Source organism: Panicum virgatum, chromosome 5K (genome assembly GCF_016808335.1).
Source record: "Panicum virgatum strain AP13 chromosome 5K, P.virgatum_v5, whole genome shotgun sequence".
Classification (NCBI taxonomy): Eukaryota; Viridiplantae; Streptophyta; class Magnoliopsida; order Poales; family Poaceae; genus Panicum; species Panicum virgatum.
The window spans coordinates 61927995-61943244 of record NC_053140.1 but is presented as its reverse complement, the minus strand read 5'-3'; the positions used below and the strand labels follow the sequence as shown (position 1 = coordinate 61943244).

General features: G+C 45.0%; 4 protein-coding genes across 7 annotated transcripts; 2 read left to right on the top strand and 2 right to left on the bottom strand.

Moving 5' to 3' along the window:
- LOC120709371 (cytochrome b5-like) lies at positions 1-2188 on the bottom strand. The gene is made up of 3 exons (XM_039994993.1): positions 1969-2188; positions 634-700; positions 1-538 (listed from the first exon to the last, which is right to left on the bottom strand). Exons 1-3 carry the CDS (start codon positions 2053-2055, stop codon positions 282-284), a joined length of 411 nt encoding a protein of 136 aa, XP_039850927.1. The 5' UTR covers positions 2056-2188; the 3' UTR covers positions 1-281.
- Positions 2189-2277: 89 nt separating this feature from the next.
- LOC120709367 lies at positions 2278-6565 on the top strand. Of its 4 annotated transcripts, XM_039994988.1 has the most exons (16): positions 2278-2476; positions 2677-2731; positions 3064-3217; positions 3299-3407; positions 3492-3635; positions 3849-3953; positions 4484-4567; positions 4739-4854; positions 4937-5038; positions 5116-5229; positions 5468-5524; positions 5612-5678; positions 5760-5813; positions 5983-6057; positions 6158-6193; positions 6299-6565. In XM_039994988.1, exons 3-16 carry the CDS (start codon positions 3189-3191, stop codon positions 6413-6415), a joined length of 1209 nt encoding a protein of 402 aa, XP_039850922.1. In that variant the 5' UTR covers positions 2278-2476; positions 2677-2731; positions 3064-3188; the 3' UTR covers positions 6416-6565. The 4 variants fall into 4 exon arrangements, with proteins under 4 accessions (XP_039850922.1, XP_039850920.1, XP_039850923.1 ...); XM_039994986.1 differs by lacking the exon at positions 2677-2731; XM_039994989.1 differs by lacking the exons at positions 2278-2476; positions 2677-2731 and adding an exon at positions 2805-2826.
- Positions 6566-6741: 176 nt separating this feature from the next.
- Positions 6742-8921, bottom strand: LOC120709370 (protein DEHYDRATION-INDUCED 19 homolog 5-like). The gene is made up of 5 exons (XM_039994992.1): positions 8613-8921; positions 7934-8046; positions 7492-7569; positions 7126-7382; positions 6742-7053 (listed from the first exon to the last, which is right to left on the bottom strand). Exons 1-5 carry the CDS (start codon positions 8722-8724, stop codon positions 6948-6950), a joined length of 666 nt encoding a protein of 221 aa, XP_039850926.1. The 5' UTR covers positions 8725-8921; the 3' UTR covers positions 6742-6947.
- Positions 8922-11118: 2197 nt separating this feature from the next.
- On the top strand, positions 11119-13169 carry LOC120709365 (pentatricopeptide repeat-containing protein At3g48250, chloroplastic-like). Its single transcript, XM_039994985.1, has one exon. The coding sequence runs from the start codon at positions 11159-11161 to the stop codon at positions 12920-12922; it is 1764 nt and encodes a 587-aa protein (XP_039850919.1). The 5' UTR covers positions 11119-11158; the 3' UTR covers positions 12923-13169.
- The last annotated feature ends 2081 nt before the right edge of the window (positions 13170-15250 follow it).

Sequence of the window (15250 nt, the reverse complement as noted above, 5' to 3'; positions counted from 1 at the left end):
TTCTTTCGGAGTACGTAGCAAAACATATATCGCTCAGAACAGGTGACAACATAGAAAACAAACGGCACGGAGCAACATAATGTGCATCTTGACATTCCTAAGGAATAAGGCAAATAGAACTGAATATCCATCCACTTCACTTGTCTCACTTTACGAATAGATGTTGCACGTAACCATACCATCACAGAGACTGAAGTTTCCAAATTCATGACAGGCCATGCTAGCTCGTACAATCCTCACTAACTTATTCAGTTGTAATCTTTGATCGAATGATGACGGTATTAGGAGGATTCCGACTTGGTGTAGATCCTTACGGCGACAGCCAAGCCCAATATCGCCAAGGGGACCAAAAACTGGAGAATCTTGATGATGAACTCAGGGGTCTTATCCTGGTTGTAGTGCGGCTGCTTCGGGGGCGTGTACTTCACCTTAGTGGGTATTGTAGTTGCATCAATTTCGCCGACTAAGTACTCGTCCATCATCGCACGAGCAGTGGTGCTGTGGCCCACATCTTCGAAGTCATCAGTAGCATCCTTGGCTGAAAAAAAAATACCCATACTGAATTAACATCAAGAGCTGAAATTACACCTGCACAACTTTAAAACAGATGAGAAGTATGTGATTGGGATTTACCAGTGGAAGACAACAGAACATCATCACCTCCAGGGTGATCCTCAAGAAACTTGGTCACATTATACACCTATGAAAGTAGAGCGTATCCGTTAGAAAGTTTTGTTTCTCGAGACAGGATGGGGTTTACTTTTTCATCAATATATTCATACAAAGCCTTGTCAACATAACAACAGCAACCCTAGGAACTCCAAAGGGAAATCATAGGCCACAGTTTGCCATCGCCACGCATCTTGACTAGAAGTACGCAATCATAACTTATTGATTTGGAGGGGGGGGGATGAAAATTCGGTTACAGGGTTTTATATTGTCATCCTGTATCTGGACAAATATATTTTTTTGAACTTAAAATAGAGAGATGCAAATCAAAATAATATCAGCAGTTGTCATACAACAAGGATCTAGAATACTAGACGCTACTCAAATTAATAGTGAGGCTATGAAACCAAAGATGATTGATAACAAGGGGTGAAGAACATTCTAGACGCACTACAAGACATGGTTGTAGAAACTGAGGCCACCAAATATTATAGGCTGCACAATAATCTTCAAGAAGTGGGCTCCAAGAAAGTGACAGATTACCAAAATACATTTGGGTACGTGTAGAGATGATATGGACAGGCAGCGGCACCTAGCACTAGCAGGATGTAGTATATGTTTTGTATCATCTGTGAAATAACAAGTTGATGAAACATTTAGTTGGGTACTAAAAGCTTTGAGTTAAGAGCTGCTGGAGATCCTAGTAACTGGTACATTGAAGAGAGCCTGTGTTATGTACTCCGCCAAGAAGACGCACAAAACTTAACGTTACTTGTACTGGTTGTTTTGTCTGGCTGCAGGAAATCCAAAACATGATTTTGTTTTCTTGGTCTCTAAAAAAAGGTGTCCTGCACTGAGCATGTTGAAGGTTTGGAATAGTATGATGAAATGAGACAGTGGCATCAGAATTGGCACTAGCCTAGGGGGAAAGAAATAGCACGGTGGGTCGGATCTGGTGGCATGCTGTTGTGACGCCCACAAGCACAATATTGAAGAAGAAAACAGTAACAAGTTGTGGTAGGAGCGGGGAATTGTGAGGGAGGGATATGACAAGACAATCTAATACTAGAGTGGTTTATGGGATGCGAGGAGAGAAATTAGACAATGAAGGCGATCCATGATTTGGTGGCAGATCTCGCTGCTCCCAGCCGGGACCCCCACGGGATCAGAATCTAAAAGGGGAGAATCTTGAGATCCCGAGGGAAATCAGAATTAAAGGCTGGATCCGGCAGTAGTACTAGTACTACTAGTAGTAGTAGGGAAATCAGAGAAGGCAGGCGAGGCAACGTAGGTAGGTACCTTGCCGGCGATGATGAGCCAGCAGTCGTCCTTGGTGTTGTGCTTGGCGACCTCCTCGAGGGTGAAGACCTTGGACGACGACGACATGCTGGGCTCTGTCTGCTCTCTGCTCTGGGGGGAGGTGGGGGGGCTCTGCTCTGGTGGGAGGGGGGAGAGTGGAGATGGATCCAAGACGAAGAGCAGCAGCAGCCAGCAGGGGAATTGGGTGGGTGGGTAGGGGCGTCGAGCGAGCGGAAACGGGCCCACGAGTCATTGTCCCGTCTGGGTCACCTACCCCACCCACCCGCACCCGAATCGGATCGCTAGTTGATCGGACTTGGGCCTTCCGGCCGGCCCTCTCTCGGCGACGGCGCCACGCGTCGCGCGCATGCGCCACGCCTTGTCTCTTGTCTCTCTCGGTCTCGGGTGCCTTCCTTTCCTAGCGGTAGCGGCGACGATAGGCCGGGCGAGTGCCGCCGCCCGCCAGTTATTCGTCGTCCGCTTCGCCGGCGACGACCGTCCTACACTGGTATGCCCGCGCATTCCCTTCCCTTCCCCCGTCCCGTCCTGCTGCCCCAAATTCAACACCCAAACCCTAATGTTTCTATTCGGATCTGACCATGATTTTACCTTCAATTTCTTTCCTTGTTTCTTTCTTTCCTCTTTCTTTACAACAAAAAAAATCAAACAATTATCGAAATGCCCTATACTTACTGGGTCCGCCAACAGGAATTGATTCCCGGACGCCACTAGGCTGGCTGCAACTTGAGAGCTTCACATTCAAGTATTCTGCAAGCATAACCTCCTCCTCAATCCATCAATTCATCAGTGGATGCCTCATGCCCCTCATCAATGCTTGCTTATTCACACACGCTCACAGTATTCTTCTTTCCTTTCCTTATTGCCTCGCCTTCTGCGGCTTCCACCAAAATACTATGCTCCTGCCATCTAAACATGCCGACTAACATATACTAAATTTATCTACAATTTGTTTTAATTCATGTACAAATAGGTATTGTACCTCTAGTCTTGTCTTTCAATACTGATGTAATTTTGCTTCGCTGCCTTGTCATTACTACTACTTTTGGCTCTGATCCACATCCCACTCTCTTCCAGGTGGCCTGGCGTCTTATTGGTGTGCATCAAATTCCAGCTACCATCGTAATGCCCCCATTGAGCAATGCGTAGAACCTGCCGCACACAAGATTCCACCTTTGCTACTTTTACTGCTATACTAGGCAATGGCTAAACTCCCAGTTGTTGCACGCAGGTTTGCATGCTGCCCTTTTTCATTATCTTTACCTATGCCGTCATATTGTTTTTGCTTGCTTCATCCTTTGCTTCTTTGCAGTGCAATTAGGAAACCTAACGAAAGCATGAGGCTTATCGTAGTAACAATCGTCGGTGTGGTCTTTGGTTTCTTTATCGGAATCTCGTTCCCAACAGTTAGCATAACAAAGGTACGGACTTGAAATCTATCCACATATGGCATCGATGCAATAGCTTCCCAGTAAGTTGACCTTCAACTGTTTGAAATTTTGCAGCTTCATTTTCCATCTAGCATTGTTTCTTATATAGAGGACAAGAACTCGGGCCTGTCAGCTCAAGCCATACTCAATCATGCTTGGACTGCGGCCAGGAATGCAAGGGGAAATGGCTCTCAACCAAACACAAATGATACCTTGAAGGTAGGATGCTGAGCGTTTTCTGAATTCCTCTACAGAACTCGCCCCCTTTTTTTCTTTCTTCAAAATTTTCAAAATGTGCATCGCCCTCGATTATATGGTTCCCTCTTTATCACAGTATCATTGAGGGTTATACCTTGATTTTTGTTTTGTGAGCAATCCTCGTTCATTTAGTGTTATTAAATCTAAAAATGATCTTGGTTGGTAAATTTGTAGATTTATGTACCAACAAACCCCAGGGGTGCAGAGAGCCTAGCACCTGGTATTGTTGTACCAGAGTCTGATTTTCATCAGCATAGGTTATGGGGAAACCCAGATGAGGTAACTATTCTTGTATGTGCCCTTGTCTCATATTGTATGTATTTCAGTTCTGGGATGCTGTTTCTTCTTTTCCTTCCCACTAGCACCAGGTTATGGTTGATTCTTCCTAGAAATGAGGTTATGTTGTATACTTCCCTTCACATTGTCAGCAAGAAAGAATTAGCATATGCATGCTCCTTGTCATCTTGTAAAATTCTTGTGTTTGTGTGCTGCTCTTATTTAATCTTTTCAATTATCTTTGTCTCGCACTGCTGGTGAAAGCTGTCATTTGCTCGACATCTGAGGATTGCTGTGACTTTATACCTTATTATTCATCCTGCCTGTATATGCTTAATTTCTTGCTGTTTTTTGGCCCAGCCTTTTGCATCCTTTCCTTCATCTTCCATAAAATCCGGTTGTTGCCATCTTAATTTCGGCATCCTAGATATGATTCATTGTCATTTTAACCTTAGTGTTTTAGTTAATTCTCCCACAAGTTTTGTAACGTGTGCATTTTTTTTTTTTGCTGACATGGATATTTGAATTCGCAGGACCTACCCTTCAAGCCGAAGTACCTTGTTACTTTTACTGTCGGCATTTCACAGAAAGAGAACATAAATAGGGCTGTCAAGAAGGTAATTTTTAAAGAATCTTCATACATCTGACATTACTCTTACATCCCAGGTTCTATAGTCTAATCAAGACTACTTCCATTTTTTTTGGCAACTCTAAATTTAGATATAAATGCACATATGTGGAGTTATAGCTTGGCAAACTACCTGATAGTTTTTTACCTTTGGTTGCAGTTTTCGAGAGATTTTGCTATCCTGTTGTTTCACTATGATGGCCGGGTGAGTGAATGGGATGAATTTGAATGGTCAAAGCGAGCTATCCATGTAAGCGTCCGGAAACAAGCAAAATGGTGCGTAGAGATGCTTTATTATTCTTCGCATGTCTTAGTTTGAAAGATGATGCTAAATTTCCTGGATTATCATGACCTCTAGGTGGTATGCTAAAAGATTCTTGCATCCTGATATCGTGGCAGCCTATGAGTATATATTTATCTGGGATGAGGACCTTGGAGTAGATCATTTTAATGGTGACGAGTACGTTGTTGATCTTCACTTGACCATTTCTTCATATAATTTTCTCAGATGACTTGCTAACATGATTTACATTGCAGGTACATTAAACTTGTCAAGAAATATCAACTAGAAATCTCACAACCTGGTTTAGAGCCAGATAAGGGATTGACATGGCAGATGACCAAAAGAAGAGGGGACCGTCAGGTTCACATGTAAGTGGTGGGGCCTATAGTTTATAGCTACAATGAGCTTTTTGCGTTGTCCTCTAGAAGTATATGTTACTCCATGTATAGGTAGTGATGCTTGAGGCATTGTTTCCCAAAATCTGCTTTGTACGCTGATAGAAAAATTTAATCATGGTGCCAGGCTACAAAATTTAGCCTCTTTCTGAGATATATAACTAACTTTTGGGAAAGGGAAAAAAGAATCTTACAAAGATGGTTCTGACAGGGTTACAGAGGAGAGAGAAGGGTGGTGCTCAGATCCTCACGTCCCCCCGTGTGCTGGGTATGTATTTTTGCCCCCATAGCAGCTGAGTCTGCTTACTCTGGTTGCTCGGTATCGAGGGACTAACCATATCCATTTGATGTACAGGTTTGTTGAAATTATGGCTCCAGTTTTCTCCAGAGATGCATGGAGATGTGTGTGGCATATGATTCAGGTCTGACATAATTTCAGTATCTGCTCTCCCCTGACTGCCCGATTGGCTTAGTTTGGTTGTGATATCTTCTTGTTATTGCAGAATGACTTAATTCATGGATGGGGTCTCGATTTTGCTCTCCGAAAATGTGTGGAGGTACGCACTTCACAACATGTCAACACATTGAAGAGATTTTCTGACTGTTTCTCTTGTTGGCCCTTGATAACGCCGTTTCTTTTATTCGCTTAAAGAAAAAACATTTTCAGTAGCTTTTGAACATCTTGTCCCTGTCTTCAATTTTAAGGCCCATTAAAACTCTTTGCAGCCTGCTCATGAGAAAATCGGTGTTGTTGATTCCCAATGGATCGTGCACCAAGTGGTTCCTTCTCTCGGGAACCAGGTAAGAATAACACACTGTGTAGTATGAGTATCAGATCTAACCATAGCATCCGAGTTTGCTATATCTAATGTCAACCTCTTCCCATCTTGAAAATGCACAGGGGCAGTCGGAGAATGGGAGGGCACCATGGGAAGGGGTATGCATCCTGCTACTTTGTTACATAATGACATCTTTTGTATAGGAGTGTGTTGAGGCAGATGACAAGTTGCGACTGAACTTTATGGTGGTACCATCAATGTAGGTAAGAGAGCGTTGCCGAAAAGAATGGGGAATTTTCCAGACAAGAATGGCTGAGGCGGAGAAAGCGTATTACGAGATGATGGGTGTAACTCCCCCAAACGTAACATTCGTCTCATAGGATGAAATTCTGATGTTAATTCCACTCATTGTTTTTTTTTTGGTCAATCAGTAGCCCTTGGAGTAGATTTAGATATTGATGATGACACGTGTAGAGCACACAAGATATTATATATAGATTAATCAAAATTCTTTGATACCTTTTCCTGTATGTTGCGCACTGGCTGTTCTTAGGGTCTCTAACTGGGAAATGACCTTGTGAAATGTGAACGAGGGATTCTTTAGAGTCGTATTTCTTATTGTTGCACATATCTGAACATGGGCATTCAGAATTGATAGCATTGCAGCACACAAGACTTCTGCAGAAAACAATTCAGATGGACAAGATTGGGCAAGAATATGCAACATTCTTGTGTATAGATAGCCAAGGTTATAGTGTAAGTTTACATGTGATGCAGGGGAGTGCTTTGCATACATGACAGTGGACCTGTGGTACACATCTTTCTTTTCAAAGACAGTGGTGCACATATGCACTCACAAAACATTCTAATAACCGGCCTAAAACTGCTCAAGAAACCCTAGATAGCAACACACTAAAGAATGGTGGACATGAGTATCTCCGTGAGAAAGTCGATCCTCTGCAACCTCTCCTCCAGTCCCAGCTTGGATGAGGCATCATCATAGGCTTCCTTTCTCCACCTGGGAAACAAAAGTCACTCAGCATCTAGTCCGATACAGAACTATTCGGGAGCTACTGAAAATCTGAATTACCTCTGTTCATCTGGGATCTTTACAGCACCCTTCTCAGCGTTGGTATCGCCTGGGATCGCATCGTCGGTTTGTGCAACGCTGCAGATGAACTGGGAGAGCAGTGGGTCAGGCGCAGGCTCTTGGTATGGTCTGCCGCTCATCCTGTAGTTCTGGGGATCTTCAAAGTAAGAGTTCACTTCATACGTTGCTGTTCCCGTCCTAGATGCTGAGTTGGTAGCAGCTGCAGGCCATGAGCTTGGCTTGGAAGGTTTCCTCCTCTGTCATGAATTATCAATTAGTTCATGGCCATGGTGAAAGACTAGAACATGGACTGCTACTAGTCGCGGTAAAGAAAATAAAGGTTTGAAGTAGCAGGAGCAGAGGTACCTTGAGAAGATGCGAGTGCTGAACTCTGAAATGTGCAGCCATGTCTTTCCCTAGATTGTTGGCACAGATCGGGCAAACCTGAAAGGTCATCAGTAAACAGTTAAAAATTTTCTACTAGTATTTCAGTATTCACATTTCACAGGCTATCATCATTAATAGGTGTTAGGACTTGTAGGTGGAAAAGAAAATTACGTATATGAAGAATGACCAACCAATGAGAGTTTCAGGTTGCCCTATTATCATGTACAAGACCATCATACTAGCTTAGATACTAGTGTGATAGAGACTAGCAACTGTACCATGATTTTTAAGAGCATATATATGTACCATGAGTAATTTATTAAATTTTGGGACGAGAAAATTGATTGATTAGAGTGATTTTGCAAAGTGATACTTCCAACAAACAGGCGCTGCTCTTGGAGCAATGAAGTTGCAGACTTACAGCGTTTCTAGTGTCAAAGCAATGCTCCTCCTGAAGGTGGTTGCAGATGAAGGGCACCTCAACCTCGATGTAGCAGAAAGGGCAAGGGAAGTATTCCCACAACTCCCCATCATCTGCAACAAATAAATAAATTCCACAATAATCAGCTAAAGCGGTAGTATTTTGCAAGTTTAATCTGATGGCACTAGGGGGGGTTTTTCTTCGTTCAAACGATTCCTTGGATTGAAGAAAAAGGCAGAGTCCCCTTTCACAAATCTATTTTTTTTTAGAATTTTCACAAATCTATTTTGTTGCTATATTATAAAGCTCCAGATTCCTACTTGAGGTGAGCCTCCTTAATTTATCAAAGGAAAGCGAAAGGAAACACGATAAATAAAATTATTTTTCTTGTTTGCCTCGAGGGAAATTATATTCTTGTTGCATCTGATGAAACAGAATCAAACAGACAGAACCCACTAGGAGCCTCCTCAATACAGACCAGAGCAGACCAATGTTTCGAAAGCAGAAGTAAAGTTACAGAAAAAATAAAAGGCAAAAGAAATTGCAGATTCAAAATCAAAGACCTGATTTCTTTCTTGAGATCGCCCAGAGATCGGTAGAGAAAAACTGAAGGGGGAATAAATTCAGAAAACAAACAAACAGCGGAAGAAGCATGCCTGGATCAGAGAGACAGACAGACCTGCCGGATGGGGTGGAGAGGGGCCATGCCCATATGGTGGCGGCGGCGGCGGCTGGTGCCTGCCTCTGTCGGCAGGGAGGAAGCCATAGTTGTAGCAAGCCTCCACCTCCATTGCTGAGCTCAACTCTTGCTAACTGCCTCAACAAGGAGGAGGAAGAGGAGGGCACTTGCGTAACAGACTGAAGAGAGCAGCACATGCAATGCAATGCAACGACTATAGAGCAGAGCATAAAGGGAGTGGAGTCTGGTTGGATCATTCAGAGTTGCTCGGCCTCTTGTGTGTTTATATATGACTGGCTCTCAACCGCCCTGCCTTTTCAGTTGTGGCCACATAAACAAATGGGGGGTTCTCTTGTGTTGTGTTATTGGTGACTCAAAAGTTTGTTTATTTACATAGAAAAGGAGAGGAGACCAAAAGCTAAGAAAAAGGGGACGAGGTGAGAAGGATGCAAAGGGAGAAATTTTTATTTCTTGAGCGCCAGCCAGCTAATTAACTTAAGCTGCGTGAGGCGCAAGGAATGTAACCCCTCTTCCTAGAGTCGCTTTCAAGCTAGAACTCAGTTCATCAGGTAGGAGCAATAGACAGTAGCATGACTCAACGGCGACTGATTGTAATTAATATTGAAGAGCAGCTGCAGGTTGCCCAAGCCCAGAGGTTGTGGACCAGCATGCAGCATTCTTGCATTGCCAAGTAGTCGGAGTTTTCTGTCTCCCACATGGCCGCCTCACGTAGTACACTTGCTCATCAGTGAGTTCCGTCCCATCCTAGCAACGTAAAGTGAAACCTGCAGTTGCTTTAGTCACCATGGAAATCGAGGGCGCAAGATCATCGGGGCCTGCGAACCCACGAGCGACCTCCGATCCGATCCTCTGGAATGGAAGCTACCGATCCATTGCATTTATTTATTTTGTTTTTCTTTTCTAAACCCACAAACAACAACCGTTTGATTTGAAAAAGCGATTGACTATTTTGCTTCTCCGATCCGATCCTGTTTATAAACTGGAATGCAAAATACTAATGCTGCTTTCTTTGCTGTGCCTGCACCCAAGGAATGATACTGCATGCTTTCCAGTCAGCAAGGGATGGGAGCCTGCTTGATTATATTGGTGGCATGGCATGGCTCATCTATGTGCGCAGAAAGCTACCACTCCCCATGCATGGACTTTGATGAAAAAGATGGAGACGAAAAACAATTAGTATGCTGATCGAAAGCAAGCACAAGCAGCTGTGGCCACTCGCTCGCTGCAGTCTGAGACAGCGATGGATCAAAGTGTCTGCTAGCTTTACTTGTTCCTCTCCTGCATTGACAGAGACTCAAAGTTCCTTTTCCTTGTGTGCATCGTCGTCGATCGATCTGCTGGACGCCTTTACCTTTGCCTGAAAATTAAATGATTCTCTGACCTCTTGACCTAACACCACAACCCCCTTGCCATTAGCTGACAAAAGCTTCTTTTAACCACATGATTAGCTTTTTACCTAATTAATTTGTCTTGCATCTCTTAGGTTTTGGTCGGTTTAAAAAATTTGTGCCTTCAAATAAAATCTCCCTTTATTTTCCCCTGCCAAATTAACTCTTTTGCATCGGTCTGGAAAAACATAAGCAAGCTGAATTAGCCAATCAAGATCCAACAAGTGTTACGTATGTTTTTTCATCACCCTTGAGCAGATCATCCAGTCTCTGCATGCATATTTTTTCTTGATTCAGCAAGTGTTGGAATTGAAACCGGGTGAGTCACTGCACCTGCACCCTGCAGATTTCTTTAATTTGTTTGGACAGCAAAAGGAAAATAAGCGGATGGAAGCTGTGAGAAAAAGTGCCTTTCTCGCGTAGCTAAGCCGGCGAGCAAGTGACCTGGTGATGACTCAGGTCCATGATCACTAAGCCGCTGCACCTTTCCCATTCCATATGCTGCGTCGCCTGCTTAGTATTGAATGTTTCTTCGCCAGAAAGAAAGTTGAGTCTTTTTGTTTAGTGGGTTACAACATACTCGTTCTGTTCGCTTCAATCAGTCAATAGTATTTTTGTCTCACACCAAACCAACACTAGCCAGCAGTCCTTTTCTCTCACAACAAATCAGCGCCAGCCACCGGCCACAGCCAGCCGAACAGAGTGACTAGCGCGTATGCCTGCTTTTCCTAACTAGGCTCATCGTGCATGTTCTTCTTTTAGTTTGTCTTGCATTGTGTAGCAACTATTAATCTGCCTTTTTGATTTATTTCCTATGTTTTCACTGGATGGCTAATGGGTCCTACCCACTGAATGGCCATTTGCTTGCAGTTTTTTATTCCTTTCAGCATAGTGTTTGTCTCTAGGGCTACGTGTGTATTGATAGAATTGAGTGTGTGCCCATTTGTGAGCGTTTCTCGAGAGAGAGCAGACTACTGGAGCCGAGAGAGAGATGTTACTTGGGCCCTGTTCACAGGAAATGTGTTGATTGGGCCTCAAAAAAAAAGCATGGATGGCCCAGCCCATGTTAGTTAGCTCTGGCGTATTTTTCCCTTCCCCATTCCTGGTCGCCGAACCAAACCAAGCCAAGCAAACCCAATGGCGGCGGCGCTTCCCTCCCTCCGCCGCCTCCTCGCCCTCCGCCGCCACCGCCGCCTCCTCCTCTCCACGACCACGACCCCCAACCCCGCTTCCCCTGAGGCCGTGATCTACAACATCCACAACCTCTCCAGTGACCCCTCCCGCGCGCTTGCCTTGTTCCGCCGCTCCGCCGCCGCCGGCCAGCCCGTCTGCTCCGCCGCATACAACATCATGCTCCGCACCCTCGCCTCTGACCCGTCTTCCGCCCAGCGCCACTTCTGGCCCTTTCTCCGCGAGATGCACGAGGCTGGCCACTCCGTCGACCAGGGCACCTACCTCGCCGCCCTCGCATCCTTCAAGAAGGCCAGCCTCTCCGCCGATTACGCCGCCCTCGCCGCGCACTACAGCAAGTCCCGGGAAGAGGCCAAGGGCGGCACCACCACCTCCGCCGCCGCCGAGGCCGTCCTGGAGCTCGACGGCGCCGACCTCCATGCGAAGCTGGGCGCCATCGGCCTCCTTCCGCTCACCGAGACCGCCGTCTCCAAGGTGCTGCGGGAGCTGAGGGGCCATCCCACCAAGGCGCTCGCCTTCTTCCGATGGTCTGGGCGTCAGCAGGGCTACAAGCACGCCTCGGTAGCCTACAATGCCATGGCCAGGGTGCTCGGGCGGGAGGTATCCATGCCTGAGTTCTGGGACCTCATCCAGGAAATGAAGGCCGCCGGCGTCCACGTGGATATCGACACCTACGTCAAGCTCTCCAGGAGCTTCCAGAACCGGCATATGCTCAAGGAGGCTGTGGAGCTCTACGAGCTCATGATGGATGGTCCTTTCAAGCCAGCCCAGAACGATGGGCCGCTCATCATCAGGCGTATCTCGCTGTCTCCGTCGCCGGACCTTGACCTTGTCAATCGGGTTGTCACAAAGTTTGAGGCCGTGTGGGACAAAAAGACCAAGATGTTGTTTGATGGGATTCACAGGGCGCTCACCAGCAATGGGAGGTTTGACGAGGCTGCAGAGGTTGTGCAGAGGATGAGAGCGCAAGGCCACCAGCCTGACAATGTTACATACAGCCAACTGGTGTATGGTCTCTGCAAGGCTCGCAGGTTGGATGATGCTCGCAAAGTATTTGATCAAATGGAGGCTGAAGGCTGCGTCCCAGATTTGAAGACTTGGACCGTGTTGATCCAAGGGCACTGTGCGGCTGGAGATGTGGACACAGCTCTGCAGTACTTGACGGAGATGATAGACAACAACTTGGATGCAGACGCCAATTTGCTGGATGTGATGGTCAGAGGTCTGTGTGGCAATCAAAAGGTTGATGCTGCCTACACTTTGTTTGTTGAGATGGTGGACAAGGCTCACCTGAGGCCTTGGCAAGGCACTTACAAGCGCCTAATTGATGACTTGCTGAGGATAAAGAAGCTTGACGAGGCACTGGCCCTTCTGAGGTCAATGAAAGTCCTCAGGTTTCCACCTTTCACGGAACCATTCCCTCCTTACATTGCTAAGCACGGTGCGGTTGAAGACGCAAGGGACTTTCTCAAGGCCTTGACAGTGATGAATACTTGCCCGGCACCTGCTGCCTACCTGCATGTTCTCAAGTCGTTCTTCGCAGAGGGGAGATATTCTGAGGCTCAAGATTTACTTTACAAATGCCCTATCCACATCCGCAAGCACCCTCACGTCTCTGAATTGTTTGAATCTATCAAAGTTGAGGGTGCTTCTGGACTGGAGTTGAAGCAAGCTATGGTCGGTGAGATTGTGTTGAAAGCTAAAGCTTAGCCTTTTGTCATTGTTAGAGTAACCTTGGTTTGGTATTTATAGTTTGATGAGAATAAGTAGACGAGGTTTATCTTTTACCAGATATCTTTTAAGGATGTACCACTCAACTAAGTTGAATTTCAGGATATACCACTCCCATGTGTCCCTGATATATTCCCCTGTAACTTGACTTAGGAGGGTGGCATATCCTCAGAACTGCTGTTTTTCTTTCTATTCAGTGTTGCTAATATTACATACATTGCAAGCAGTTGTCGCCCACAAAATGATCGAAATGAATCGAAGCACTTGCACTTAGAATTTGAGCACCATGTTGTTCTGGTTTGTAGATTGTGAACCACGAAGCACTTGCACTTAAAATTTGAGCACTTGCACTTAATCTATTTTATCAACACAGTTTTTTCTTAACTGATAATTGGAATGGCTAACATTTAGTTTGATGAGATAAATTGATGATGTTTTCTTTTATTAGATATATTTTAAGGATATTACCACACAAGTAGGTTAAATTTCAGGATTTGCCTCACTGGCATATTCCCATTTAACTTGACTTAGGAGGGTGGCAAGTGGCACATCCTCAAAATTGTTGTTTTTCATTCTAACATCATTTCAGTTATGTCAGTTGGCTTTCTACAAAATGACCCGAATGAATCAAAACACTTGAACCCATATCTTGATTCTTGAGCACTATGCTGTTATGCTCTGGACCATTTTCAGTTCCAGAATTCAGAGTAAGATAGCAATACTGTAACCATCAGTAGTGTTACTTGTGTTACCTGGCCACCTTAATTACATACAACTCAGTAGTTGATCTGGTGTTATATCTGTTATGTATCTTGAACTTGACAATTTTATTAAGCAAATATATCATGTAGTTACAGCTCCGGATGTCCAGAGCATATGGTGCTATTTCATCCATGATTTGATTTACTTCCAACAACAACAACAACAACATAGCCTTTTTTCCCAAGTAAATTGGGGTAGGCTAGAGATGAAACCCGAAAGAAATAAGTTCAAGGTTCAGGCACATTGATAGCTAGTCTCCAAGTGCTCCTATCCAAAGCTATCTCTTTAGAGATATTCCAATTCTTAAGGTCTCTCTTAACCGACTCATCCCACGTCAGTTTAGGTCTACCTCTACCCCTCTTTACATTATCGACCCGCTCAAGAACCCCATTACGCATTGGCGCCTCAGGAGGCCTTCGTTGGACATGTCCAAACCATCTCAGCCGATGTTGGGTAAGTTTCTCCTCAATTGGTGCCACTCCGACCCTATCCCGAATAACTTCGTTCCGGACTCTATCCCTCCTTGTGTGCCCGCAAAACCACCGCAACATCCGCATCTCTGCTACACTCAGTTGCTGGACATGTCGCCTTTTTGTAGGCCAACATTCAGCACCGTATAGCATCGCCGGACGAATTGTTGTCCTATAGAATTTGCCTTTTAGCTTTTGTGGCACCCTCTTGTCACAAAGGATGCCAGAAGCTTGCCGCCATTTCAACCAGCCAGCTGAAATTCTATGCCTAACATCTTCATCAATGTCGCCATCCTTTTGTAGCACCGATCCTAAATACCGAAAAGTATCCTTCTGGACCACAACTTGTCCATCTAGACTAACGTCTCCCCCCTCATGCCTAGTCGCGCTGAAATCGCACATCATGTACTCGGTCTTGGTCCTACTAAGTCTGAACCCTTTCGACTCTAACGTGCGTCTCCACAGCTCTAACTTCCTATTAACCCCTGCGCTACTCTCGTCAACTAGCACCACATCATCAGCAAAGAGCATACACCAAGGGATCTCACCTTGTATATCCCTTGTGACCTCATCCATCACTAAAGCAAATAAATAAGGGCTCAATGCTGACCCCTGGTGTGGGCCTATGTTAATAGAAAAGTCAGTGGTGTTGCCATCACATGTCCGGACAAATGTCGTCGCATCCTTGTACATATCCTTAATGAGGGTAATGTACTTAGTTGGGACTTTGTGCTTCTTCAAGGCCCACCACACAATATTTCTCGGTACTTTGTCATATGCCTTCTCAAGGTCAATGAAGACCATGTGCAAGTCCTTCTTCTGTTCCATATATCTCTCCATCAATTGTCGTATTAAGAAAATCGCCTCCATGGTTGACCTTCCAGGCATGAACCCAAATTGGTTTTGGGTCACACTTGTCACTCTTCTTAGGCGATGCTCGATAACCCTCTCCCAAAGCTTCATTGTATGGCTCATCAGTTTAATCCCACGGTAGTTAGTACAACTTTGAACATCACCCTTGTTTTTGAAGATAGGTACTAATATACTTCTCCTCTATTCTTCCGGCATCTTGTTT

What these genes read in the sequence shown, in the direction of transcription:
- LOC120709371 (XM_039994993.1), bottom strand. Translation starts at nt 2,055, where the DNA reads ATGTCGTCGTCGTCCAAGGTCTTCACCCTCGAGGAGGTCGCCAAGCAC. An exon ending in GGCTCATCATCGCCGGCAAG is followed by an intron (nt 701 to 1,968) that starts GTACCTACCTAC and finishes CTACTTTCATAG; the next exon opens with GTGTATAATGTGACCAAGTT. An exon ending in TGTTCTGTTGTCTTCCACTG is followed by an intron (nt 539 to 633) that starts GTAAATCCCAAT and finishes TTTTTTTTTCAG; the next exon opens with CCAAGGATGCTACTGATGAC.
- LOC120709367 (XM_039994986.1), top strand. Translation starts at nt 3,189, where the DNA reads ATGGCTAAACTCCCAGTTGTTGCACGCAG. An exon ending in ACACAAATGATACCTTGAAG is followed by an intron (nt 3,636 to 3,848) that starts GTAGGATGCTGA and finishes GTAAATTTGTAG; the next exon opens with ATTTATGTACCAACAAACCC. An exon ending in GTCCGGAAACAAGCAAAATG is followed by an intron (nt 4,855 to 4,936) that starts GTGCGTAGAGAT and finishes CATGACCTCTAG; the next exon opens with GTGGTATGCTAAAAGATTCT.
- LOC120709370 (XM_039994992.1), bottom strand. Translation starts at nt 8,724, where the DNA reads ATGGAGGTGGAGGCTTGCTACAACTATGGCTTCCTCCCTGCCGACAGA. An exon ending in GCTTTGACACTAGAAACGCT is followed by an intron (nt 7,570 to 7,933) that starts GTAAGTCTGCAA and finishes ATGACCTTTCAG; the next exon opens with GTTTGCCCGATCTGTGCCAA. An exon ending in AAGATCCCAGATGAACAGAG is followed by an intron (nt 7,054 to 7,125) that starts GTAATTCAGATT and finishes TTTGTTTCCCAG; the next exon opens with GTGGAGAAAGGAAGCCTATG.
- LOC120709365 (XM_039994985.1), top strand. Translation starts at nt 11,159, where the DNA reads ATGGCGGCGGCGCTTCCCTCCCTCCGCCGCCTCCTCGCCCTCCGCCGC.